This window comes from Pongo pygmaeus, chromosome 11 (assembly GCF_028885625.2).
Source record: "Pongo pygmaeus isolate AG05252 chromosome 11, NHGRI_mPonPyg2-v2.0_pri, whole genome shotgun sequence".
Classification (NCBI taxonomy): domain Eukaryota; kingdom Metazoa; phylum Chordata; class Mammalia; order Primates; family Hominidae; genus Pongo; species Pongo pygmaeus.
In genome coordinates this window covers 119,115,344-119,141,321 of record NC_072384.2, presented here as the reverse complement: position 1 = coordinate 119,141,321, position 25,978 = coordinate 119,115,344, and the positions used below count along the sequence as shown (strand labels likewise).

Genomic DNA, 25,978 nt, shown 5'->3' with positions numbered 1-25,978 from the left:
ATTTGTATATGTGGTTGCCTGACTGACCCCTGTAGGCACCTGTGATTGCAGCCCGTCTTACTCAAGTACCAATCCAGTGATGAAGGGAGAGGAGACAGCAGAGTAGTGTGGCAGATGTTTATTGAACTAGAGGAGGAAAGCTGAGCTGAGCTCAGCCTGATCACCTCCTCAGAGACTCAGCATTGTGAATTGCCCCTACAGGGTCATTTTTATACAGCATGAAGTAGCCCTGCACCTGGGCAGGACTGATCTGGTTTGTAGCTCGAAGGACATGTTCTGCAAAGTCCTCAGCTAAGGAAGGTGCCTGCCCTGGATAGAACCTTTGGAACATCTGGGTCAGCTGCCAGTGTGAGCAGTAGCCCACGTACTCCTTCAGGTCCACTCGCCCCGGGCGTATCAGGGCGGGGTCCAGCCTGAGAGAAGACAGGGAAAGCAGAGTCACAGGCAGTGGTCACACTAGCACCCAACAGAGATGGCCCCTCAACCTCCTGTTCCTCCCAAGGTACTAGGGGAGGGGGTGGGCTCTTGCCTTAGTCTCAGGATGCCTGGCTCCTTCCTACCTGTCAACATGGTTGGTGGTCATGAACACGATGCGGGCCTCAGTGGAAGCCACACCATCCAAGGCATTGAGCAGTCCACTGAAGGTGAGGCGACCTAGGCCTTGGTACTTTACTGGGTCTGGAGGAAGGCAAAGATAAGGAAGCATGAGTAGTCATAGCCCAGCATAAAATTAGCATGCCCCACTATGTTCCCCTACTTATCCATGCGTCTTGTGGGCTCTTGTCACTAACCCAGGCATCCTCCGCCAGCCCTCTGGATTTCTGCTTTCTTCCCCTGTTCCATAGTTACCCGCTCCACTTCCTCCAGAACCCCTCACTTACTCTCCACAGCCAAGTCTCGACTGAGAAAAGCAGCATCCACATCCTCCAGGAGCACCAGGCTCTGCTGCGGGGCCACGCTCAGCAGGTGGTTGAGTCGGTCATCAGAGAGGCTGGAGTCCGTGAGGCTCAGCAGGCAGATGCTGTGCTCCAGTTCCCCAGCCAGGGCTGTGCTATGGAGCATGGGATGGCAGGAGGTAGCAGGCAACCTGGAAATGCTTCCTCAGGCCCAGCTACTCTCCTCACCGTCTGGGGACATGTGTCTCAGAGGCCTGACTTCTACCTCACACCCTAATGTTCCACATGTTTCAGTTTATCCTGGTCCCCGATCCCCAGATTCATTTCCCTTTCCAACCCCATCAGCCCAGTGTTTCCACAAAGGCTTCGTTTTGCCAAGTTAAGAGAAATTTTGAATACTCACATAAAACTGCTCTTTCCGCAACCAGGGGGCCCATAAAGCAGGTAGCCACGTCTGTAAGGAATGCCTAGGGATAGAGCCAGGATGATCATGTCTTTTGCCCCAGATATCTATGTTCATTCCCAGCCCTGCCCCCTGGAAGCCTGATAACCTTGGTACGGAAATAAATCATTCTCATACACAACTTTTCATTCCTCTTAATCTCTGGAAATTGGACTAGAACTTTCTTTATATCACCCCATCTGGCTGGAGACCAACCTGTCCCTTCTAAAAATGTCAAAAACAGCACAGCCAAGACCCCAGCTGCTTCTCACCTCTGTCAGTGTACCACTTGGGGTTATCGATGAATTCCTGGATGTCTCTGACAATTCGGTCAGCCAGACCCTGTTGTAGAACTACAGAATTCAGTGGTCGCCGGCGGCGTGGATAGCCAAAGGGACGCCATTCAGAGCCCACAGCTGTGTACATCACAGTCTTCCCTTCCTCCTGCTGCAAGGCTAGCTCTCGAGCTGGGAAGGAGAAGATGAGATAAAGCCAGTAATTCCCTTCACCATGGCTGATTCTTCAGTTAGGTAGAGCTGTGCCAAACAGCTTCCTTCTGGCCCCCTGTTCCCATGGGCTCACCCCGGCCTGCTTATTCCACCTCTCCAAACTGCTCATCTGATGTCAAATGTCCCCATCCCTGCAGTGTCCCTAGAAAGCCTGCCTGTGCTATCCCACACCTTCCTCCAGGATGTTGAAGAAAACCTTTCGGTCAGTGCCCAGGGCCGTGAAGGTGACAGATTCCCAAGGAGTCCCCGTCTGCAAGTCTATCATCTGCATCTCTCGACTTCGTTCTACCCGGATCCATTTCCCCCGATACCTGAATAAGAACAATCAAAACAGAGTGAGTGAATGGGTCAAACCCTGCTCCCATCATTCTTTTCTACTCTCACAGCCCTTCCTAGCTCCCAACCTTACCAGATAAAGTGGTTTCCAGGGCTGGGGACAAATTCAAACTTAGTGGAAATGCGGCCGCTCTCATGCTGAAGGTACGAAGTCTCGACACTGAGGTGCTGAGTACGGGTACTGTGGCGGGTGAGCCAGCTAAGCAACCAGGCATAGCTCCTGTCTCGAGCAGGGACTTCCAGTGTGATCATGTAATGGCGCCGGAATGCCACCAGGCCCAGTTGGGCACCCTTCCGGGCCAGGGCCAGGGCTGTGCCCACACCCACCAGCCCAAATCCAGCCCCAAAGTAGGGATTGTCCTTCAGGGCCAGAATAAAGTCTGAAAGTGGCATCTTGAAAGGGAAACACCAAACCTTACAGGCCCTGGGGTGTTACGAAAACCTAGGGGTGGGGAACAGTGGAGATGGGACAAAGCACAGATTACTTTAGAAATTGGACCTCCCCAGCCCTGCCCACAGGTCAGCACTACTGTGTGGGTCAATACCCTCCTTTTGTGGGGGTAAGGGTGGTATTGGAATGCAACGGTGGAGACTCCAGGTCCCTCATGCCATTTGTCCTTCATTAGTCTACTCATACCTGTTTCCTACCAGAGGACCATGTCTGGAGATGCCTTAAACCAAAAAGAGCTATATAAACAGGCTTCACATCAGGATAACGGAGGGACAGGATTTTTGTGGTCCCTGGGACCAGCTTTGATAAAAAGGGGCCCACTGGCTGCAGTCAGCAAGGGAGAAGCGTCCGTTGACTTGTCAGTAACGCTGTGTCTTGTTATGAGTAATGTCCTCCAAATATCCTCTCCCTTATGTCCCCAATATCTAATGTCTTGTTTGGACCTTTATTACCTCCCACCTAAACTGTCTTTAAAATCGTAGTTCTTGAAATGGCATTTTAATAGGTCTTCACCTCCTGCTTCACGGAACAGCTACACAAGGGTCCAGATCTTTCATCATAGGGATCAGCTCCAATTCCATATCTCTCTCTGCTCCAGCACCTTCAATGGCTGGCTCCCAACAGACCCCTGAATTGGGTATAAACTCAGCCTGGGACTCAAGGCCCTCTACAATACGGCGCCCGCCTACCTTTCATGGATTAGCTCCTAACACTACCTGTTTAGCAAATACGCAAATATGCAACAAATATGTTCAACAAGTAAGCAACCTCCCAGCTCCTTGCTCATGCAGTGCTCTTGGCTCGGAATGCCCGTTCTTTTCTCCCTCATTCTCCGCAACTGAAAATCTGCCCATCTGCTACTTTCTCCACGGATCGTCACATCGTAGACAAAGATCCTGACGGATAAGCGCAAAGTTGTTTCTAGTACACCTCTCCTCCAACCCCGAACCCCGGCCACTTTGCCCTGCGCCTGGCATGCAGGGAGGTGAGCTGACAGCAGTGACCTCGGCTGAGCCTCAGAACTGGGATCCAGAATTCCAAAACATCTATGCATGGAAGGCCACAGACAAAGCTCTCCCGCCCCTGACCCCTCCGCGACACCCAGGAACCCCCTCCTGAACCTCGCCTACACCCCAGCTCGCGCCTCCAGCCACATGGTTTGGGGTAACGGGTCACTCAGCCCTCTCACCGCCGTGACTCTCTGGCCCTCCGTCTCGATGGTTTCACCGCGCCTGCACTTTGGGGAAGCTGCGCTCGGCCCCGCCCCGGGTCCTTACATCTACTTCCCGCCACACCCACCGAGAAGCCCACGCCACTCTACCCCAGAGCTCTCGATGGTGCTTCTCTCGCTTCAGGGCTGGAGTGGGGGTGGAGGGCGGGAAAAACCACAGAGAGAAAACATAGAGTACCCCGGCAGCTGGCAAGAGGAAGAGAGAGTGGCTTCCACATCACCAATATCCTAGAGGCGGCTGAGCCGGAGGCGGTCGCACAAAGGGGGCCCCGGGGGCCGCTCCAGCCGCGGCCGACCATAGAGATGCGGCTCCCGCCGGCTCTGGGTCTGGAGGTGAGTGAGCGGCTGCGGGGCGGAACTGGGAAGGGAAGGCGGGTGGAGCGAGCTGGAGGCAAAGTTTTTCGAGCCCCGGGATCAGGGTGGGCCTGGGCGCTGGGAACTCTCGGGAGGAGGTACTGAAGGGGGCACCCAGACGAGCTGGGCCCCGGCGCCGCAGTCGCGTCACGGTTCTGGACCCCGCCCGGGTACCCGCTGCTCTCAGGACCAAAATCATGACGATGCTCCATCCCAAGCCTTCCAGGTTACAAACCGCCTTTCCCGTTCGCTGGCTCTTATGATCCAGCTCCCGCCCGAAGATGTGGACGCTGTCATCACCTCCATTTTACAGATAGGAAAGCTGAGGCCCAGAGAAGCGAAGCGACTGTGTCTGTCCAAGGCCACGCGGTGAGTCAGAGCCGGAGGCAGGTGGGAACCTGGGTCCCTAGGCCGGGGACCGTTGTTTCTCCAGGCCTTCTCTCTGCCTTAGTCTGTCCTTTCTCTTCCTCAGCCCTCCTGCCCGGAAGATAAGCGTATTTCTTCTCTCGTGCCAACCTGTCTCCTACCTCACCCTGCCCTCCCGCAGGTGAAGGTTCTTAATCTTGACGGCTCAGCGTCCTCCTTGGCTCCCCCCGGAGGCCATGTGTGGTCAAGCTTGAAGATTCCCCAGAGCAGCGATAATATTCAGTAAGTGGAGGCTGCAGTTTCCAGAGAATCCCTCTGACCACGGGAGTGCATTTTCCAGCCACCTTGTGAATCCCTGTGATCTGTTGTTTTGAGTCCATGGGATTCTGGAAATAGGGACTATCAGATTGCAGGATCTTGGTTTTTGTTTGTTTTTTGAGACGGAGTTTCGCTCTTGTTGCCCAAGCTGGGGTGCAATGGTACGATCTCGGCTCACTGCAACCTCTGCCTCCCGGGTTCCAGCGATTCTCCTGCCTCAGCCTCCCGAGTAGCTGGGATTACAGGCGTGTGCCACCACACCCTGCTGATTTTTTGTATTTTTAGTAGAAACAGGGTTTCACAATGTTAGCCAGGCTGGTCTCGAACTTCTGACCTCAGGTGATCAGCCCGCCTTGGCCTCCCAAAGTGCTGGGATGACAGGTGTGAGCCACCCCGCCCGGCCTGGTTTCTTCTTCTTTTTTTTTTTTTTCTTTTTGCATCTTCTCTGTGACTCAATTTCATGAAGTGATTCCTATCATTCTTATTAATTACTAATTATTCAGCTTAAACTCATTTAAGCCATGTATAACAGGGTATGCAATTCAATTGTCATTCATTCCTCAGTTATGTTCCCATATTTAGTTTGAGGCCATAGTCAGTTAATGAGTTTGAAATTTCTCCAAATGTGTTACGTTATAGGTGAGGAACCACTGGTTTTGTACAAGATACCTAGCTTTACTCCAATGCAGCTCCATGTCTGTGGTTCTTCACTGGAATCTTTGATTGTGGGTGATTTGTGTTGAAGTGATAATGTCAGTATCACAAAGTGGTATCATTGAAGTGATAATGTCAACAAATTACTAAAAAAGCTACACATCTAAGGAGAGAGACTGACAGGTAAACAACAGTGCAGTGTGACCTCGTTTCTGATAGGGCTGTGTACAGAGTGCCCTTAGGATGCCAGAAGAGAGAAGATAAGAGTTTCGGGAAGCCAGGCCTGGCGCAGTATCTCACGCCTGTAATCCCAGCACTTTGGGAGGCCGAGGCGGGTGGATCACCTGAGTTCAGGAGTTCAAGACCAGCCTGACCAACATGGAGAAACCCCATCTCTACTAAAAATACAAAATACAAAATAGTAGCCAGGCATGGCTAAAAATACAAAATAGTAGCCAGGCGTGGTGGTACATTTCTGTAATCCCAGCTACTCAGGAGGCTGAGGCAGGAAAATCGCTTGAACCCAGGAGGCAGAGGTTGTAGTGAGCTGAGATTGTGCCACTGCCCTCCAGCCTAGGTGACAGACTAAGACTGTCTCAAAAAAAAGAATGTCAGGAGGCCTTCATGGTGGAAGTGACATTTGTGCAGCTTCTTCAAGGATGGTTAATTGGTTAGCCAGATAAGAGAGAGAGATTGAGAAGGGGAAAAGGCATATCAAGCCAAGAGATGCAAAAGGCTGTGAGGGTTTGAAAGCAAAAGAGAATGTGGTGGGTCTGGAGAATGGCACATCATCTGGTTCAGAGATCTGCTGAGGGGAGAAGTGGGAGATGAGTCTGGGGAGGTCTGCAGGAGCCAGATGATGAAGGAAGGGCCTTCCTTATAATCCATGCTGAGGAATAGTGAGATTATCAAAGGTTAAGAGGGAAAGGGGCCAGGCAAGGTGGCTCATGCCTATAATCCCAGCACTTTGGGAGGCCAAAGCGGGCAGATCACCCAAGGTCAGAAGTTCGAGACCAGCCTGGCCAACATGGTGAAACTCCATCGCTACTAAAAATACAAAATTTACCCGGGCGTGTGTGGCACATGCCTGTAGTCCAGCTACTAGGAAGGCTGAGACAGGAGCATTGCTTGAACCCAAGAGGCAGAGGTTGCAATGAGCCAAGATCACGCCACTGCACTCCAGCCTGGGTGACAGAGCGAGACTCTGTCTCAAAAAACAAAAAAGGGACTTCTGAGATATTTTGGCCCCACCTAATTTTGTTGCAGATAAGAAATCTGAGACCCAAATTGCTTAATGACTTGGCTGAGGGCACTTAGCTAGCAGAAGACAACCTGCAGTCATTAATATATTGGCCAATACTTGTTGGCTCTCTCCTAATATTATGTTATCATTTTTATACTTTTTGTTCTGAACATTATCATAAAAGAAAGCCTCTATTTAGTCTCATAAGGTATATATGGCATATTGCCATTCAAGAAAATGCCTAAGTGAGTGGGTACTGGGCTGTGTACCCACGCCAGCCAGGAAGAAAGTAAGAACTCTAACCTTACTTTGTTTTTCTTCTGGTTGGCTTGTCAGCATTTAAGAGGCCAAAACACAGAAGTCGGTGGTGATGACAGACCCCCTTTTGGACTCACAGCCAGCCAATAGCACCGGAGAGATGGATGGACTGTGCCCTGAGCTATTGCTGATCCCCCCGCCTCTCTCTAACCGTGGAATCCTAGGGCCTGTCCAGAGCCCCTGTCCTTCCGGGGACCCTGCACCTATACCTACTGAGCCAGGCTGCCTGCTGGTAGAGGCCACAGCAACTGAAGAGGGACCAGGGAACATGGAGATCATTGTGGAGGCAGTAGCTGGAACCCTGACCCCAGGTGCTCCTGGAGAGACCCCAGGTACAAACACAGTTGCAAGCAGGCCAGTGGGACAAGCAGCTCTGAGGTTTTGTCTGGGTTATTTTTGATTCTGTATAAATATGATGAGAATGCAAGGTAGCATCCTATTTTTATACTTGGAGATATTATCATTTGGTTTGCAGTTGGTACATGTTGATTGAAGGCTGGCGAAGTGGTGCACAGCCTTCTACCAAGCTTTTGGCAGTCTGTCCTGCAAGGGCTTCATGTGTGCTAGGCAGTAATCCAGAAAGTAAGACCTTTCTGACACCTCTGCCCAATCCTGGCTTGTCCCTACTCTTACAGTCCTTGGAGATTCTTTCCTCCATATTGACCCTCCTACCCAAGAACTGCAGCCAGGGATTAAGCAAAAACCCTGTCTCTACCACCCTGGGCTTGGCAGGGCTTTCCAGAAGTGATCTGGTATTTCCCTGCCCTAGTTTTTTGTGTATAACATACTTTACTCATCCAAGGCATGTTGTTAAGAATAAGAGTTGGGGCCTGGTACAGTGGCATGCACCTGTAGTCTCAGCTACTTGGGAGGCTGAGGCAGGAAGATTGCTTGAGCCCAGGTGTTAGAGGCTGCAGTATGTTATGATCATACCTGTGAATAGCCACTGCACTCCAGCCTGGGCAATATAGTGAGACCCCCATCTCTTTAAAAAACAACAACAACAAAAAGTAGGAGTTGAGCATTTGTATTTATCTCAGATGAAAGATTCTCCCTTTATTCATCCCATTATCCTCACCTCTTATTTTTAGGAAGCTTCCCTGTTTTTTAATTGCCATCCTCCAGTCATAGTTGTCACCACTTCACTTGGCACTGTAGTATAGTGACAAAGAATATTGGGAAAGATTAGCTAATTTGACCATATAATATTTCCAAACTTCCATATGGTGAAAGAAATTAAAAAAAAAAAAAAAAAAAAAAAAAGCCTAGGAAAAACATTTGCAATATATAAGAAAGAGTTAATATCTTTAAAATTCAAAGAGCCACAGTAAGAAAAAGAAACCATCTTTTCTGTTGTTTGCTTTCCTTTGTTTTCTTTTGGTTTTGGGGGTTTTGAGACAGGGTCTTGCTCTGCCACCTAGGCTAGAGTGCAGTGGCACAGTTATGGCTCACTGCAGCCTTGACCTCCTGGGCTTAAGCAGTCCTCTTGCCTCAGCCTCCCATGTAGCTGGGGCCACAGGTGTATACCACCCACACCCAGCTAGTTTTTAAATTTTCTTTGGTAGAGATAAGGTCTCACCTTGTTGCCCAGGCTAGTCTTGAACGCCTGGGCTCAAGCAGTCTTTCCACCTCGGCCTCCTAAAGTTTTGGGATTACAGGTATGAGCTATCACATCCAGCAGAAACCATTTTTTTTTTAAATGGGAAAAAGAAATCTATGTACAGTGCTCTAAAGAAGAAATAAAAGTAGTAACCATATGGAAGGATGCTTAGTCTCACTAGCAAACAAATAAATTCCAGTTAAAAATAAGAGATGCGGCTGGGCATGGTGGCTCATGCCTATAATCCTAGCACTTTGGGAGGCCAAGACAGGCAGTTGCCTGAGCTCAGGAGTTTGAGACCAGCCTGGGCAAGACGGTGAAACCCCATCTCCGCTAAGATACAAAAAATCATCTGGGCATGGTGCTGGGCAACTGTAATCCCAGCTACTCAGGAGGCTGAGGCACGAGAATTGCTTGAACCCAAGAGGCAGAGGTTGCAGTGAGCCAAGATCGCACCACTGAACCCCAGCCTGGACAACAAAGTGAGATTCTGTCTCAAAAAAAAAAAAAGAAAAATAGGAGATGCACTTTGGCATAAATTAAACATTTTTAATAATACCTAGTGTTGATGAGGCTATAGGAAACACTGTGTTACAGCTTATGGAGATACAAATTAGTATAATCTTTTAGCTACATAGCAAATTTTACAATTTGCGTACTCTGACCACTGTAATTCCACTGTAGGAATGCACAAAGACACAGGAATTACAGTGGCCAGAGCAAGGATGAGGATATGTAGGGGTGCTTTATTTGTAATGGTTGGAAACAGCCCAAATGTCCATCAGTAAGGGCACAATTTATTTATTTTTTAAAATTATTTTTAGAATGGACAACATAGGGAGACCCCATCTCTACAAAATATTTTAAAATTAGCCAGGAATGGTGGTGCCTGTAGTCCCACCTACTCAGGAGGCTGAGGTGGGAGAATCACTTGAGCCCAGGAGGTCAAGGCTGCAGTGAGCTGTGATCACACCACCACTGCACTGCAGCCTGGGTGACAGAGAGAGACCCTGTTTCCCCCACCACCAGCCAAAAAAATTATTTTTATTTTTTTGGTCCCCAGGGAAGCAAGGGCAGAATTTCATTTTGATTTGTCCATGCTCTGGAAAAAACATGAACTGGACAAGAAAGTACTAACTAGATGTAAATGTACTCAAAGATAAAAATATCTTTGATATATAGCAAGTGGGAAGAAAAGGGTCAAAAAGAAACACACCAAATTGTGTGTGTGTGAAGGTGCTGGGTGGTTATTCTTCCTTTGTATACTTATGTATCATTTGAGATGTTGCACTGAAATTTTTTTTTTTTTTTTTTTTTTTGAGATAGAGTTTCACTCTTGTCACCCAGGCTGCAGTGCAATGGCGTGATCTTGGCTCGCTGCAACCCCCACCTCCCAGTTTCAAGCAATTCTCCTGCCTCAGCCTCCTGAGTAACTGGGATTACAGGCATGCACCACCATGCTCGGCTAATTTTGTATTTTTAGTAGAGATGGGGTTTCTCCATGTTGGTCAGGCTGGTCTCAAACTCCCAACCTCAGGTGACCCACCCGCCTTGTCCTCCCAAAGTGCTGGGATTACAGGCGTGAGCCACTAGGCCCGGCCTGAAATTTTTTTTTTTTTTTTTTTGAGACAGAGTCTGTCTCTTGGCCAAGCTGGAGTGCGGTAGGCAATCTTGGCTCACTGTAACCTCCGCCTCTCAGGCTCAAGCGATTCTCCTGCCTCAGCCTCCCGAGTAGCTGAGACTACAGGTGCACACCACCACGCCTGGCTAATTTTTTGTATTTTTAGTAGAGACAGAGTTTCACCATGTTAGCCTGGATGGTCTCGATCTCCTGACCTCGTGATCCTCCCATCTCAGCCTCCCAAAGTGCCGGGATTACAGGCGTGAGCCACCGCACCTGGCCCTGAAATTTTTTTTTTTAACCAAAAAAAAAAAAACAGTAAAGAGCAAACAGACCAGCAGAATAAATGTAGGACACACCTGGCCTTGAGTCATGGCTCTACCACTAATAAACATAGTAGTCTTAATCTCGTAGAATCTCAGGACCTTGTTCCCACAGGGCTATTGGAGGACCAAATGAGAGTGTTTATTAAGCCTTTCTTTATCAAAGTCTTGCCCATTGCTTTTAAAACGGCAGCAGTTATTATGGAGAATAATAATTATTTTCAGAAAGGATATTCTCCATTTTATCCATTCCTGTGCCTTTGTAAAGCTCTTTACACAATTTGAAAGTAAAGCTCTTACCATTTATATTGCAGATATTATCCCTAGTTTGTCATTTTCTTTTGGAAGTTTCTGGTTTTCACTTGGGCAAAATATACTGTCTTAATGCTTTCTGGATTTGCTTGTTTGTTCACTCATTTAACAAATATTTATTAAGCACCTACCTTGTGCCAAGTATTGTGCTAGGAATCCAAACACACGTGCCAGATAGATGGTCCCTGACCTTTTGGGGCTTACAGTCCAGGTATAGGACCAGACTTAAAGTCCATCTGTACTCTACGAATATTAAAAGATTCACCTACATTTTCTACTAGTAACTAACTCCTATGAGTCTTGTTCCATCTGATTCTATGCCTTTCTCTGTCGGTCCTCTGCCTGCAGGTGTCCTGGTAAAGGTGGTGGAGGTGTACTTCTGTGAGCGCTGTGAACAGAGCTTCGCAGAGCCCACTCTGCTGGCCCTGCACCAGTGCAGTGAGACCCATATACAGCCTGTGCAGGGCCTCTCTAGCCCCCCATGCTCTGTAGAGCTGCCTCCCAGCAACCCAACCCTCCCTGGCCCTCTGCAGGGCCAGAGCCCACCAGTTAGCCCCCTATCATGCCCTGTGTGTAGACAGGAGTTTGCCCAACCCCAGGCCCTGAAGAGCCACTTCAAGATTCACCGGGGCACTCCTGACACCTTCTCCTGCCCAGAATCTGGCTGTGTGTTCTCTGCTGAAGATCGCAAGGGTCTGCAGCACCACCTGAGGCAGACTCACAGAGCAGTTCCTGTGCCCTGTTCTTTCCGGGGCTGCCCCCTGCTTTTCGGGAGCCAGCAGGGCATGGAGCTGCACCGGCAGGCGCATTACCCTTTCCACTGCAGCCACTGCAGCTTCATGGGCTCCAACGTCAAACTCTTCCGGCAGCATCAGCGGAGCCATGGTGCTGGGACACAGGGAGAACTTTCTGCCGTTCAGGGCCTTCCATCCCAGGAGCTGCTGCCAGGTATGAAGCCAAGGGCCAAGCAGTTCCTCTCCTGGAGTTCAGCCACAGTTGATCTTATAGGAGAGGCAGTTGTTTCCAAGGCCATGAATGTACATGAATATAAGAGAATCTAGATAGTGGCTCAGGAGGATGGAGTTACTGGATGACATGAGAAGGCATCTTGAAACAGTTGGAATATATGAGAAAAAGAGGAAGTCTTTGTTTGTGACAATGAGTGAAAGTTGGCTTAGGCTGCAGGTGGCCTGAAGTTACTTAACCAATATTCTCTAATGATCCATTTTACAACTTTCTGAGGGCAAAAGTGAAAATGACCATCATTGGCTATGGCCACTGATAGAATGCCTGTAGACTTTCCTTTAGAGCAACTGGGGATTGGGCAGTAGAAGCCAGGGTTATTTTAAAAAGGAAATAACCCTTTGGGCTGGGCACTGTGGCACATGCCTGTGATCCCAACAATTTGAGAGGCCAAGGTGGATGGATCCCTTGAGCCCAGGAGTTCAGGACCAGCCTGGGCAATGTGGTGAAATCCTGTCTCTACAAAAAATCCAAAAATTAGCTGGGTGTGGTGGCACATGGCTGTAGTCCCAGTTACTCAGGAGGTTGAGGTGGGGGATCACTTGAGCTCAGGAGGCAGAGGTTGCAGTAAGCCAAGATTGCACCACTGCACTCCACTCTGGATGACAGAGTAAGACCCTGTCTCAAAAAAAAAAAAAAGAAAGAAGGAGAGAAAGGAACTTTCAAGAGAGATGGTGTTTTACTAGTTGTCATTCCTCTTGGTCCCAAAAAAGCATGAGAGAGCAGAGGAGCAGGAGGAAACAGAGAAAACGGGCCAGGAGAGGCCAGGATTCTGATAAGAGAAGGAATTGCAGTCTACCCATTCTCTACTTTCAGCCCCCTCTGACCTCAATGACCTCACTGCTGTCAGCTTCATGGAGTCTGAAAGTGGTGCTCTCTGAAGTTTGAGTTACTTTAGACTGGAACATTGCTAATAACTTAGCTCTTGGTCCTCCTATTTCCATCTTGAGTGGAAATACATTTATACATAAAACCCAAGATTTCCTTATGCTAAAAGTGGGAGAGGGTGATTATTTCAGCCAGTAGGTAGAGAAGTATAAGCATTTAGTGCTGTCATTGGCTCCTAAAGACTTTATCAAGTTTTATGTATCTCCAGCTCCCAAACTGCCTCCAGGAGAGAGAGAAGCTTCACAGGAAGCAGGTACACCCTTGCCTGGGCAGGAGACAGCTGAAGAGGAGAATATAGAGAAAGAAGAGAAGAGTGACACCCAGAAGGACTCCCAGAAGGCTGTGGATAAAGGCCAAGGGGCTCAGCAGCTGGAAGGTAATGACATCCTGAGGCTTGAAGCCCTTGGTGGTGGGGAAGAATGGATTGTTGAAACCCTGGCATTGAGGCTCTGGGGTTTGTTTTCTGAGCTTTGGTTCGGATCCTTTTATTCTGTTCTACCTTGACTCAAAAGTCAAGGTCTAGTGGGAAAATGATAAATGAGTGAATGGTAAAGACTTTAGTAATATAGCGTCGGGGTAAATCAAGTTTGCTTCACTGGGCTGGTTTTCCTCAGGCAGAAAACTCTAGCAGGGAAACAGGAGGTGATCTTCATCATATAGAGATGCCAGAAGTTATTGATCAGCAGCCTATTTTGTCTGGCACTGAGCCCTCAAATACTTTTTTCTGAATCTTTGCTTCTCAGTTTTTCACCTCAGTAGAATATTTGAAAGTCATCCCACAAGGAGCATAGTTATCAAGTGAATAAGAAAGATTTGGTTGTATTTATTACCAACTTCATTATTATCTAGAGCCTGTGAGCCAGTGTTTGGAAGTAAGAGTACTTTACCTTCTTTTGGCTCACCCCCTTGGGGGCTCTTTTCCTTCTAACTAATCTTGCCGATGCTTCTGCCTGCCCCCATAGAACAAGGCAGGAAAGAACAAGAATGCTCCATTCAGATTATTTTAAGCAGCTCTAAACAAAGGCTCAAGAAGAGCAGGTAGCTGAGTAAAGCACTTCAAACAGGCTGTCACAGCAAGGCCTGAGAAGCCCTTGTAATTTTGCTTCTCTTAAAACTTGAGTTTCTCACCCTTTTTTGAGACTACAGTATTTGAGACCCTTTTGCTTGGTTTCCTGCAGAGAGGCCACACATCGTTTGTGTCTGAGCAAATTGTGGTTCTTCCATTATCTGGCTATCCCCAGAAAAATCTCACTCTCTCAACTCTCTGTGTTCCCTTTGCCAGGGGATGTGGTCTCTGGCACCGAGTCCCTCTTCAAGACCCATATGTGTCCAGAGTGTAAGCGCTGCTTTAAGAAGCGGACTCATCTGGTGGAGCACCTGCATCTCCACTTCCCAGACCCCAGCCTCCAGTGCCCCAACTGCCAGAAGTTCTTCACCAGTAAGAGCAAGCTCAAGACCCATCTGCTGCGGGAGCTGGGTGAAAAGGCCCACCACTGCCCACTGTGCCACTACAGTGCGGTGGAGAGGAATGCACTCAATCGCCACATGGCCAGCATGCATGAAGATATTTCCAACTTCTACTCAGACACCTATGCCTGTCCTGTCTGCCGTGAGGAATTCCGCCTCAGCCAGGCCCTCAAGGAGCACCTCAAGAGCCACACGGCAGCAGCCGCAGCAGAGCCGTTACCCCTTCGCTGCTTTCAGGAGGGCTGCAGCTATGCAGCACCCGACCGCAAGGCCTTCATTAAGCACCTGAAGGAGACCCATGGGGTGCGGGCTGTGGAGTGCCGCCATCACTCATGTCCCATGCTCTTTGCCACAGCTGAAGCCATGGAGGCCCACCACAAGAGCCACTACGCCTTCCACTGCCCCCACTGTGATTTTGCTTGTTCCAATAAGCACCTATTCCGTAAACACAAGAAGCAGGGCCACCCTGGCAGTGAAGAGCTGCGCTGCACCTTCTGCCCCTTTGCCACCTTCAACCCAGTGGCTTACCAGGATCATGTAGGCAAGATGCATGCTCATGAAAAGATCCACCAGTGTCCTGAGTGCAACTTTGCCACTGCCCACAAGAGGGTGCTCATCCGACACATGCTTCTACATACGGGTAGGATGGTTTCCATCATCCTTACAATAATGTAGTAATGATGGTGGTGATACTGGCTACAAAGGGTCTTGCATACCTTTTCTCATTTGACCCAAAATTCCTAGAGATAGATCTAGCATTCCAAGTTTACAAATGAGCCTTAAGTTGAGTGTCGTTTAGCTAGTAAAGTAGTAGAGCTAGGGCTGGGCGCGGTGGCTCACGCCTGTAATCCCAGCACTTTGGGAGGCCGAGGCGAGTGGATCACGAGGTCAGGAGATCGAGACCATCCTGGCTAACATGGTGAAACCCCGTCTCTACTAAAAATACAAAAAATTAGCCGGGTATGGTAGCGGGCGCCTATAGTCCCAGCTACTTGGGAGGCTGAGGCAGGAGAATGGCGTGAACCTGGGGGATGGAGCTTGCAGTGAGCTGAGATTGCGCCACTGCACTCCAGCCTGGGTGACACAGCGAGACTCCGTCTCAAAAAAAACAAAAAACAGCAAAAAAAGTAGTAGAGCTAGGATTTGAATCCATGCAGTCTGATTCCAGAGCCTGTGCTCTAACCACTGTGGTGCTGTGCCTCGCTCTTAAGCCCCTGTCCAGTTCTGCCCACCCCTAGTCAGGCTTGAGTGGGTTAACACCAAGCCTGAAGAAACCCAAACCAGGACAAATACCTTACTTTGCAATTCATGCTTTGGGATGTGCTAAGAGAGACAGGGGCAAGGGGACTGAGGCGTCCACACGCATATGGCCTTCTATAGCTTGGGCGTCCATGACACTAAACAAGATCACCTCCAGTGACCTAGAAGTTGCAGATGTTTAACTCACACTCATAACTGTCTTCTAGCATTCTTGATGCTTTAGGTAACAACCAAACCAAGCTTCCTGCTACAGCATCATCCCATTTGTGATCTCTATATCAACATAAGTGGATTGACAGGACATTTTTAGAATTTTCGTCGAAGACACTGGTTTGGGAGAAAAAATTTTAGGCAGCCTGGGACAAAGCCATTATTCTCATTGAACTCATTCCTGTACATGCTTTAGTCACAAAATCTCATGTTTCTGAGGTCTTTTCAAAAGGCTTAATCTTGTAAGTAAGGCAAGTAAAGATGAGAAAAGAGACAAACTCTGAGACCTACTTTAAGATCACACAGATAGTGTTAGAACCAGAATACCACATTGCTAGCCTTTCACCATAGGGAAGGGGTCTGGGTGAGTGGGCAGGGACAACAAGGAGGGGTCTTGAAGGAACCTGGCCCCCAGCCTGTCAGTGCCAGGTCTTGACCATCAACATGGACAGCTCACCTTTGAGTTCTCACTGAGTATCACTGACAGCTTTGGGACATTTCATACAATCTTTATACCAACCTTTTGGAGACAAGGAAACAGACTGCTCAAACCCACATGGTAGTCAACTAAGATTTAAACTACCACTTAATGGCTCTATGATTTCTCTGTGCCTCTGTTTCCCTATCTGTAAAATGAGGGTGATAATAGCACCTGCCTCTTAAGGATGTTCTGAAAATCTGAGGAGAGGAGGCCGTTTTTTTTTTTTTGAGATGGAGTCTGGCTCTGTCGCCCAGGCTGGAGTAAAGTGGCCCAGTCTCGGCTCACTGCAAGCTCCGCCTCCTGGGTTCACGCCATTCTCCTGCCTCAGCCTCCGGAGTAGCTGGGACTACAGGCATCCACCACCACGCCCAGCTAATTTTTTGTATTTTTAGTAGAGACAGGGTTTCACCGTGTTAGCCAGGATGGTCTCAATCTCCTGACCTCATGATCCACCTGCCTTGACCTCCCAAAATGCTGGGATTACAGGCGTCAGCCACCATGCCCGGCCGAGAGGAGGAATTTTTTTACAAAGTGCTCAGAAGAGTGCTAGTCACATAGTAAGAACTTTGTTCATGTTGGCTGTTAATATTTTTATTACTATGTTGGATTTCAGAATTCTTGACCATTCTGTTCTGTTGTCTCATTTATTTTTCCTTTTGTTCTAGAAAACAAAAGAATTAGGCTAAGTAGAGCAGTTGACCATAGTGACAGCAAGCTGTAAAACAAATCAAGAGTGGACTTTAAGCTAGTTTTGAAAAGCTTGGGGTGGGCACGGTGGCTCACGCCTGTAATCCCAACACTTTGGGAGGCCAAGGCGGGCGGATCACCTGAGGTCAGGAGTTTGAGAACAGCCTGGCTAATATGGTGAAACCCCGTCTCTACTAAAAATACAAAAAAATTAGCTGGGTGTGGTGGCGGGAGCCTGTAATCCTAGCTACTTGAGAGGCTAAGGCACAAGAATTGCTTGAACCCGGGCAGCTGAGCTTGGCAGTGAGCTGAGATCGCGTCACTGCACTCCAGCCTGGGCGACAGAGTGAGACTCTGTCTCAATAAAAAAAAAAAAAGAAAAGATTGGTCTTTACTTTCTTCCCATCTTCGCTGATGTGGGAGTTGGGGGAGTAGTTGTCTGAGAGGGCTCTGAAGCAGCCTTTATTATTGTGAGGTTTTCACCATCTCAGGTAGCACATGAAGCTGTTGTTCCTCCCTGGCATCAGGGCAGGCTTGCTGGAAGAAACGGTCTGTCCACTTGATCTGTATCTGACCTGTGTTCTCTCCCCTCATCCTCATCCCCCATATAAGGTGAGAAGCCTCACAAGTGTGAGCTGTGTGACTTCACATGCCGAGACGTGAGCTACCTATCCAAGCACATGCTGACCCACTCCAACACCAAGGATTACATGTGCACTGAATGTGGCTATGTCACCAAGTGGAAGCACTACCTCCGTGTGCACATGCGAAAACATGCAGGGGACCTCAGGTACAACACACACATAGGCCTCCGTCCCAATCCCAAGAATCTTATGCCAAGCTAGCTTCCTCTTGGATCTAACTTCTGGCCCTATTTCTTTCTCCGGTCCCTGGAGAGTCTCCTCCTAAGGCCAGGTGCAATGGCTCACACCTGTAATCCCAGCACTTTGAGAGGCCGGGGCGGGCAAATTGCTTGAGCTTGGGAGTTCAAGGCCATCTGGGCAACACCCCATCTCTACTAAAACTACAAAAATTAGCTGGGCATGGTAGCAGACGCCTGTAATGCCAGCTTCTTGGGAGGCTGAAGCACTAGAATCGCTTGAGTCGGTGGGTGGAGGTTGCAATGAGCCAAGATGGCACCACTGTACTCCAGCCTGGGTGACAGAGTAAGACTCTGTTTCAGAAAAGAAAAGGAAAGAAAAAAGAGAGCCTTTTCCTAACACCCTTCTCTGTTTCCACTGTCTCAACTCCATTGCCTACAGCTGGCCTCTGTGACTGGCTCAGTCACATAGCGAGCACTCTCTGGGCTCTGGGAAGGGAGTATAGACCTACAGTATAGGCCTAGAGACTAAGGTGTCACTTGAGTTCTCAGAGTCTGGCCCTGGGAAAGTGGATAGACTGTATATTCATGCCCCAATCTTGCCACTTCCAAATCCGGGCAAGTTCTCTGACCTGTGGCACAGCTGGCTAAGGGATTTCTAGAGCTGTCATGCCTCTGTGGGAGAAGGGAAACGAGGCACAGAAACCTGCCCTGTGGAGTTGTAGCCACATCAGTTCCTTGGAAGTCTACAGTGGGTCATGCTGATTCATGATTACTTTCTTTTAGAAGGCAGTACAGAATAGGGCTTAGAACACAGGCCCTGAAGCTAGGCTGTCTCTGCTCCTGGCTTACCTCGTAACCAACCTTAGGCAAATTATTAACTTCTGTGATTTAGTTTTTCTCACTTGGAAAATAGAGATACCAGTTTCATAGGGTAGTGAAAAGGAGGGTTACCTCAGGTGACACATGTATGATACTGAGTGCAGAGCCTGGCCCACAGTAAGTATTTACTGAGTGATTCTTAGTTGTTGTGATTAATTACTGTGATTGCCTCCCCCTTTCCCTCCTTGCCAGGTATCAGTGCAACCAGTGCTCCTATCGCTGTCACCGGGCTGATCAGCTGAGCAGCCACAAGCTGCGGCATCAGGGCAAGTCTCTGATGTGTGAGGTGTGTGCCTTCGCCTGCAAGCGGAAGTATGAGCTGCAGAAGCACATGGCTTCCCAGCACCACCCCAGCACACCGGCCCCACTCTACCCTTGCCACTACTGCAGTTACCAGAGCCGCCACAAGCAGGCTCTGCTGAGCCATGAGAACTGCAAGCATACCCGCCTCCGTGAGTTCCACTGTGCCCTCTGTGACTACCGCACCTTCAGCAACACCACACTCTTGTTCCATAAACGCAAGGCCCATGGCTATGTGCCTGGAGACCAGGCCTGGCAGCTCCACTATGCAAGCCAGGAGCCAGAAGGGGCCATGCAGGGCCCAACGCCCCCGCCAGATTCAGAGCCCTCAAACCAGCTGTCAGCCCGACCTGAGGGGCCAGGTCACGAACCTGGGACTGTGGTAGACCCCAGCTTGGACCAGGCCCTGCCAGAGATGAGTGAGGAGGTCAACACTGGAAGACAGGAGGGCAGTGAGGCTCCCCATGGGGATGACCTGGGTGGCAGTCCCAGCCCAGCAGAGGTGGAGGAGGGCAGCTGCACACTACACCTAGAGGCCCTGAGAGTAGAGCTGGAGTCTGTGACTGAGCCACCCCTTGAGGAGGTCACTGAAACAGCCCCTATGGAGTTCAGGCCCCTGGGACTGGAAGGGCCAGATGGACTGGAAGGACCAGAGCTATCTAGCTTTGAAGGTATTGGGACTTCTGACTTGGGTGCTGAAGAAAATCCCCTTCTGGAAAAGCCAGTGTCTGAGCTCTCCACAAATCCTCCATCCTTAGAGGAGGCCCCTAACAACTGGGTAGCAACCTTCAAGGCAACTCCACCTGCTGAGACAGCACCCTTGCCCCCGTTACCTGAGTCAGAGTCGTTACTCAAGGCCCTAAGGAGACAGGACAAAGAACAAGCAGAGGCATTGGTGCTAGAGGGGCGGGTGCAGATGGTGGTGATCCAGGGAGAAGGGCGAGCCTTCCGCTGCCCACACTGCCCTTTTATCACTCGCCGGGAGAAGGCCCTGAATCTGCACTCCAGGACTGGGTGCCAAGGCCGCCGAGAGCCCCTGCTGTGCCCCGAGTGTGGGGCTAGCTTCAAGCAACAACGCGGCCTCAGCACCCACCTGCTGAAGAAGTGCCCTGTTCTGCTCAGAAAGAACAAGGGCTTGCCCAGACCAGGTTCACCCATCCCTCTGCAAGCTGTGCTCCCGGGTACCCAGGCCTCAGAGGACACAGAAGGTGGGAAGCCCCCACCTGCACCACTAGAAGCAGAGCTACTGCTTCCAAAAGATGCTCCTTTGCAGCTTCCCAGGGAGCCAGAAGAAACAGAAGAGCCTCTTGCCACAGTCTCTGGTTCCCCAGTCCCTCCTGCAGGAAACTCCTTGCCCACAGAGGCCCCTAAGACGCACTGCTTTGACCCAGTCCCTCCTGCAGGAAACTCCTCGCCCACAGAGGCCCTGAAGAAGCACCGCTTTGAGCAGGGCAAGTTTCACTGCAACTCCTGCCCATTCCTTTGTTCCCGGCTCTCCTCTATTACCTCTCACGTGGCTGAAGGCTGCAGGGGAGGACGTGGCGGGGGAGGAAAACGAGGGACCCCCCACACCCAGCCTGATGTGTCCCCGTTGTGCAATGGGGACTCTGCTCCCCCGAAGAATGGGAGTACAGAGTCCAGCTCTGGTGATGGGGATACAGTTCTGGTTCAAAAGCAGAAAGGGGCTCGCTTCTCCTGCCCTACATGTCCCTTTAGCTGCCAGCAGGAACGGGCTCTGAGGACTCACCAGACCCGGGGCTGTCCCCTCGAGGAGTCTGGAGAGCTGCACTGCAGCCTCTGCCCATTCACTGCTCCTGCTGCCGCCGCCTTAAGGCTCCACCAGAAGCGGAGGCACCCCACTGCGGCCCCAGCCCGTGGGCCCCGGCCCCATCTACGGTGTGGGGACTGTGGCTTCACCTGTAAACAGAGCCGTTGCATGCAGCAGCACCGGCGGCTCAAGCACGAGGGGGTGAAGCCCCATCAGTGCCCCTTCTGTGACTTTTCGACCACCAGACGGTACCGGTTAGAGGCTCACCAGTCCCGACACACAGGCATTGGCCGCATCCCCTGCAGCTCTTGCCCCCAGACATTTGGTACCAACTCGAAACTGCGCTTGCACCGGTTAAGGGTACATGACAAAACACCCACCCACTTCTGTCCACTTTGTGACTATAGTGGCTACCTTCGCCATGACATCACTCGTCATGTCAACAGCTGCCACCAAGGCACCCCAGCCTTTGCCTGCTCCCAGTGTGAAGCCCAGTTCAGCTCAGAGACAGCACTTAAGCAGCATGCTCTGCGCCGACACCCCGAGCCTGCACAGCCTGCCCCTGGCTCTCCTGCAGAGACCACTGAGGGCCCCCTGCACTGTTCCCGCTGTGGGTTGCTGTGCCCCAGCCCTGCCAGCTTACGAGGACACACCCGTAAACAGCACCCACGGCTTGAGTGTGGGGCCTGCCAGGAGGCCTTCCCTAGCCGACCGGCTCTGGATGAGCACCGGAGGCAGCAGCATTTCAGCCACCGCTGTCAGCTCTGTGACTTTGCCGCCCGGGAGCGGGTGGGCCTGGTAAAGCACTACCTGGAACAGCATGAGGAGACTTCAGCAGCTGTGGCAGCCCCAGATGGGGATGGGGATGCTGGCCAGCCCCCCCTACACTGCCCCTTTTGTGACTTCACATGCCGCCATCAGCTGGTACTAGATCACCATGTGAAAGGGCATGGGGGCACTCGTCTCTACAAGTGCACCGATTGTGCTTACAGCACCAAGAACCGACAGAAGATCACCTGGCACAGCCGCATCCACACTGGGGAAAAGCCTTACCACTGTCACCTCTGCCCCTATGCCTGTGCTGATCCCTCTCGCCTCAAGGTAATGTCAGAGGATATGGGGCAGGAAGTGGAAGGAGCACAGGCTCTGGAGTTAAACTGCCTTGGTTCTCTAAAGCTGACTCCTCCAGATATTAGCTCTGTGACTTTGGGAAATTCCTTTACCAAGCCTCAGATTCTTCATCTGTTAAAAATGAGATAATACCAACTTCATAGGGTTGTTGTAAAGATAAAGTTCCATAATGTGGCTCACGCCTGTAATCTCAACAGTTTGAGATACCAAGGTAGGAGGATCGCTTGAAGCCAGGAGTTGAAGACCACTCAGCAGCAGAGCAAAATCCCATTTCAAAAACTTTTTCTTAATCAGCTGGGCATGGTGGCAAGTACCTGTAGTCCTAGCTACTCAGGAGGCTGAGGTGGGAGGATTGCTTGAGCCTATGAATTTGAGGCTGCAGTGAGCTATGATCATGCTACTGCACCCCAGCCTGGGTGACAGCGCAAGACCCCATTTAAAAAAAAAAATTGGGGCTGGGCGCGGTGGCTCACACCTGTAATCCCAGCACTTTGGGAGGCCAAGGTGGGCGGATCATGAGGTCAGGAGATCGAGACCATCCTGGCTAACACTGTGAAACCCCGTCTCTACTAAAAATACAAAAAATTAGCCGGGTGTGGTGGCGGGCACCTGCAGTCCCAGCTACTCAAGAGGCTGAGGCAGGTGAGTGGCATGAACCCGGGAGGCAGAGCTTGCAGTGAGCCCAGATCGCGCCACTGCACTCCAGCCTGGGTGACAGAGCGAGGCTCCATCTCAAAAAAAAAAAAAAAAAATGTATTGGCCAGGTGAGGTGGCTCATGCCTGTAATCCTAGCACTTTGGGAGGCCAAAGCCAGAGGATTGCTTGAGCCCAGAAGTTTGAGACCAGCCAGGGCAACATATGGAGACTGTCTTTACAAAAATAAATTTTTTAATTAGCTGGACATGTGGCACATGCCTGTATTCCCAGCTACTTGGGAGGCTGAGGTGGGAGGATTGCTTTAGCCCAGGAGGTTAAAGCTGCAGAGAGCTGTGATCACGCCAGTTCACTCCAGCCTGGGCAATAGAGTGAGACCCTGTCTCTTTATAAAAAAAAAAAAAAAAAAAAATCCCTAGCAAGCAAACTGAAGATTAAGAAAAACAAAGTTCCATAATGTCTGCTTGCCATATGATAAAGGCATAGAACAGGGCGAGAATAATCTGGATAATAATAGCTAACATTTATTGAGCACTTACTATATTTTCTGCTTTTTGCCCTTGCCTCTTCCAGTACCACATGCGGATCCACAAGGAGGAACGGAAGTACCTGTGCCCTGAGTGTGGCTACAAGTGCAAGTGGGTCAACCAGCTCAAATACCACATGACCAAGCATACAGGTGAGTCTGTGTGGTTTCGACAGGCCTGAAGGGTTCCCTTGTTCCCTGGCAAACCTAACCTCACCAAGATTGGTCCTTGTTCCAATTCAGGGCCAGCATCAATTTTCACATTGGGAGTAGAGGGTAGGCTGGGGTTGTATGTGCCAGAATGGCTCCCCAACCCACTGAAGACCTGTCAGAATCAGAAGGGTAAACCTGAGAGCCTGGGCATATGTACTTTCCAAAAGCTTCCCAGGTGATTGTGTTACGAAGTCCGTCATTTTTCCCCTCTTGAGAACCCCCAACTCCAACTTGCATGACTAAGGGCAGATTTGCCTGGCTCTTACACAGACATGATGGAACTATCATGAGTTAAAAAGGAGAAAGTGAAGGATTCTCCTGTTCCAGTCTGTCCTTTTCTTCTCCTGGGTGTGGATGGAATCCACAAACTCGGTTCTTGAAAGCACACAATCGTGTGTGCCTGTGCTTACTGCATCTGATCCCCCTATGTGGAGGAATTGATTAGGAGCATTTCAAGGCCCTCTGCTTTTATGAATGCCACTTACTTCACCTCTACCTCTTACCTCCTAAGTATTTCTTTTTTTTTTTTTTTTTTTTTTTTGAGACAGAGTCTTGCTCTGTTGCCCAGCCTGGAGTGCAGTGGCGCAATCTCAGCTCACTGCAAGCTCTGCCTTTGCCTTCTGGGTTCACACCATTCTCCTGCCTCAGCCTCCCGAGTAGCTGGGACTACAGATATCCACCACCACGCCCGGCAAAGTTTTTGTATTTTTAGTAGAGACGGGGGTTTCACTGTGTTAGCCAGAATGGTCTCAATCTCCTGACCTCATTATCCGCCCACCTCGGCCTCCCAAAGTGCTGGGATTACAGGCATGAGCCACCGTGCCCAGCCCCTCCTAAGTATTTCTTTCACTTTTTTTTTTTTTTTTTTTTTTTTCAGTGACAAGGTCTTGCTCTGTTGCCCATGCCGGAGCGCAGTGGTGCAGTCATAGCTCACTACAACCTCAAACTCCTGGGTACACATGATCTTCTTGGCTTAGCCTCCCAATTAGCTGGGACTACAAGTGCATGCCACCACGCCCACCTAATTTTTTTGTAGAGACAGGGTCTCACTTTGTTGCCCAGGCTGGGTCTTTGACTTTTTGAGTTGAACAAGCAGTTGTGTTTAAATGAATTGTCAAATTCCATGAGTACCCTGTGACCAAAAGAGGGTTATAATTTCCCATGGGGAAACCCTTCCATATTTGAGTATTCCTTACGCTCAGGTAGCTAGTTGGTTAGAGGTCCAGTTAATCATCAGCATCCATTGGGCACCCACGACATTGATTGCTGGGACTACAACATTGATTTCTTGTTGATGTACAAGGACGCTATGTTGGAAAGGCACAGAAATGTCAGACAGGGCCGGGCGCGGTGGCTTATGCCTGTAATCCCAGCACTTTGGGACGCCAAGGAGGGCATATCACTGGAGGTCCAGAGTTCAAGACCAGCCTGGCCAACATGGTGAAACCCTGTCTCCACTAAAAATACAAAATTAGCCAGGTGTGGTGGCACATGCCTGTTATTCCAGCTACTTGGGGGACTGAGGCAGGAGGATCACTTGAACCTGAGAGGCGGAGGTTGTAGTGAGCCGAGATTGCACCATTGCACTCCAGCCTGGGCAACAAGAGCGAAACTCCGTCTCAAAGAAAAATAAAAGAAAAAAGAAATGTCAGACAGGACTGGAGGACTGGAGCATTCCAAAGATATGGTCATTAGTCAACTTGCTGCTTGCATTCTTTATATCCACTGATTGCGGTAACTCCATGGCCCAGTGAACCTTGCTCCACCGCCTTTCAATGGTGATTTGTTCCCTGTCCTGTAGGACTGAAGCCATACCAGTGTCCCGAGTGTGAGTACTGCACCAACCGGGCTGATGCACTGCGTGTGCACCAGGAGACCCGGCATCGAGAAGCACGGGCTTTCATGTGTGAGCAGTGTGGCAAGGCCTTCAAGACGCGCTTCCTGCTGCGCACCCACCTTCGCAAGCACAGTGAGGCCAAACCCTATGTGTGCAATGTGTGCCACCGTGCTTTCCGCTGGGCTGCTGGCCTGCGCCATCATGCCCTCACCCACACCGACCGCCACCCCTTCTTTTGCCGCCTCTGCAACTACAAGGCCAAGCAAAAGTTCCAGGTGGTCAAGCACGTACGCAGGCACCACCCTGACCAAGCCGACCCAAACCAGGGTGTGGGCAAAGACCCCACCACCCCCACAGTGCACCTGCATGATGTGCAGCTGGAGGATCCCAGCCCTCCTGCTCCTGCCGCTCCCCACACTGGACCTGAGGGCTGAAAGCCTGCCCCACCTCCTGTATAGGAAGTGGGTATGGTCTGAGATGTGCAGACTGGGACCAGCGCTAGCCTGAGGAGCTCAGAGCCTAAGAAAGGACTGGCTGTTGGGGTGCAAGGGTGACTAGAACCCTCCTGGGACTCTGGCTATAGTACTTTGAAATTATCACCCATATAAAAGAGGGACATGGACTACAACGTTGATTTCTTATTGCTGTACATTGCGTTTTTAACCTGCAAGTTCTCAGTTTCTTCACCATCACTCCATCAGAGTCCCTGGCTATAAGATCTGGATTTTACCCACTCCATCTTCTCTTTCCTTCTTGCTGTGTCAAGTCCTATTTTCTTTCAGAATCTTCTAAAAACAGTTGTATCTAACCGCATGTGCTGTTGTGCCTAATGCTCTATAAAGCATGTTAAACAGAAA

The 25,978-nt window shown here is 50.0% G+C and overlaps 2 protein-coding genes across 21 annotated transcripts; one reads left to right on the top strand and one right to left on the bottom strand.

Annotated features, from left to right (window-relative positions):
• Window positions 1-103: 103 nt before the first annotated feature.
• On the bottom strand, window positions 104-4,523 carry LOC129031812 (mitochondrial chaperone BCS1). Of its 11 annotated transcripts, none has more exons than XM_054478571.2 (9): window positions 4,044-4,085; window positions 3,148-3,262; window positions 2,257-2,625; window positions 2,019-2,158; window positions 1,611-1,805; window positions 1,300-1,363; window positions 882-1,051; window positions 561-678; window positions 104-413 (listed from the first exon to the last, which is right to left on the bottom strand). In XM_054478571.2, exons 3-9 carry the CDS (start codon window positions 2,574-2,576, stop codon window positions 161-163), a joined length of 1,260 nt encoding a protein of 419 aa, XP_054334546.1. In that variant the 5' UTR covers window positions 2,577-2,625; window positions 3,148-3,262; window positions 4,044-4,085; the 3' UTR covers window positions 104-160. The 11 variants fall into 11 exon arrangements, with proteins under 11 accessions (XP_054334546.1, XP_063504058.1, XP_054334540.1 ...); XM_063647988.1 differs by lacking the exons at window positions 3,148-3,262; window positions 4,044-4,085 and adding exons at window positions 3,403-3,530; window positions 3,824-3,891; XM_054478565.2 differs by lacking the exon at window positions 4,044-4,085 and adding an exon at window positions 3,756-3,885.
• ZNF142 (zinc finger protein 142) lies at window positions 4,065-25,978 on the top strand. 10 transcript variants are annotated; one of them, XM_063647973.1, is made up of 11 exons: window positions 4,065-4,198; window positions 4,533-4,588; window positions 4,767-4,867; window positions 7,137-7,450; window positions 11,323-11,922; window positions 13,094-13,261; window positions 14,168-14,992; window positions 17,603-17,780; window positions 18,885-21,861; window positions 23,119-23,224; window positions 25,086-25,978. In XM_063647973.1, the coding sequence occupies exons 4-11, from the start codon at window positions 7,171-7,173 to the stop codon at window positions 25,553-25,555; spliced, it is 5,604 nt and encodes a 1,867-aa protein (XP_063504043.1). In that variant the 5' UTR covers window positions 4,065-4,198; window positions 4,533-4,588; window positions 4,767-4,867; window positions 7,137-7,170; the 3' UTR covers window positions 25,556-25,978. The 10 variants fall into 10 exon arrangements, with proteins under 10 accessions (XP_063504043.1, XP_063504045.1, XP_054334523.1 ...); XM_054478545.2 differs by lacking the exon at window positions 4,065-4,198 and having other exon boundaries at window positions 4,465-4,588; XM_054478548.2 differs by lacking the exons at window positions 4,065-4,198; window positions 4,767-4,867 and having other exon boundaries at window positions 4,453-4,588.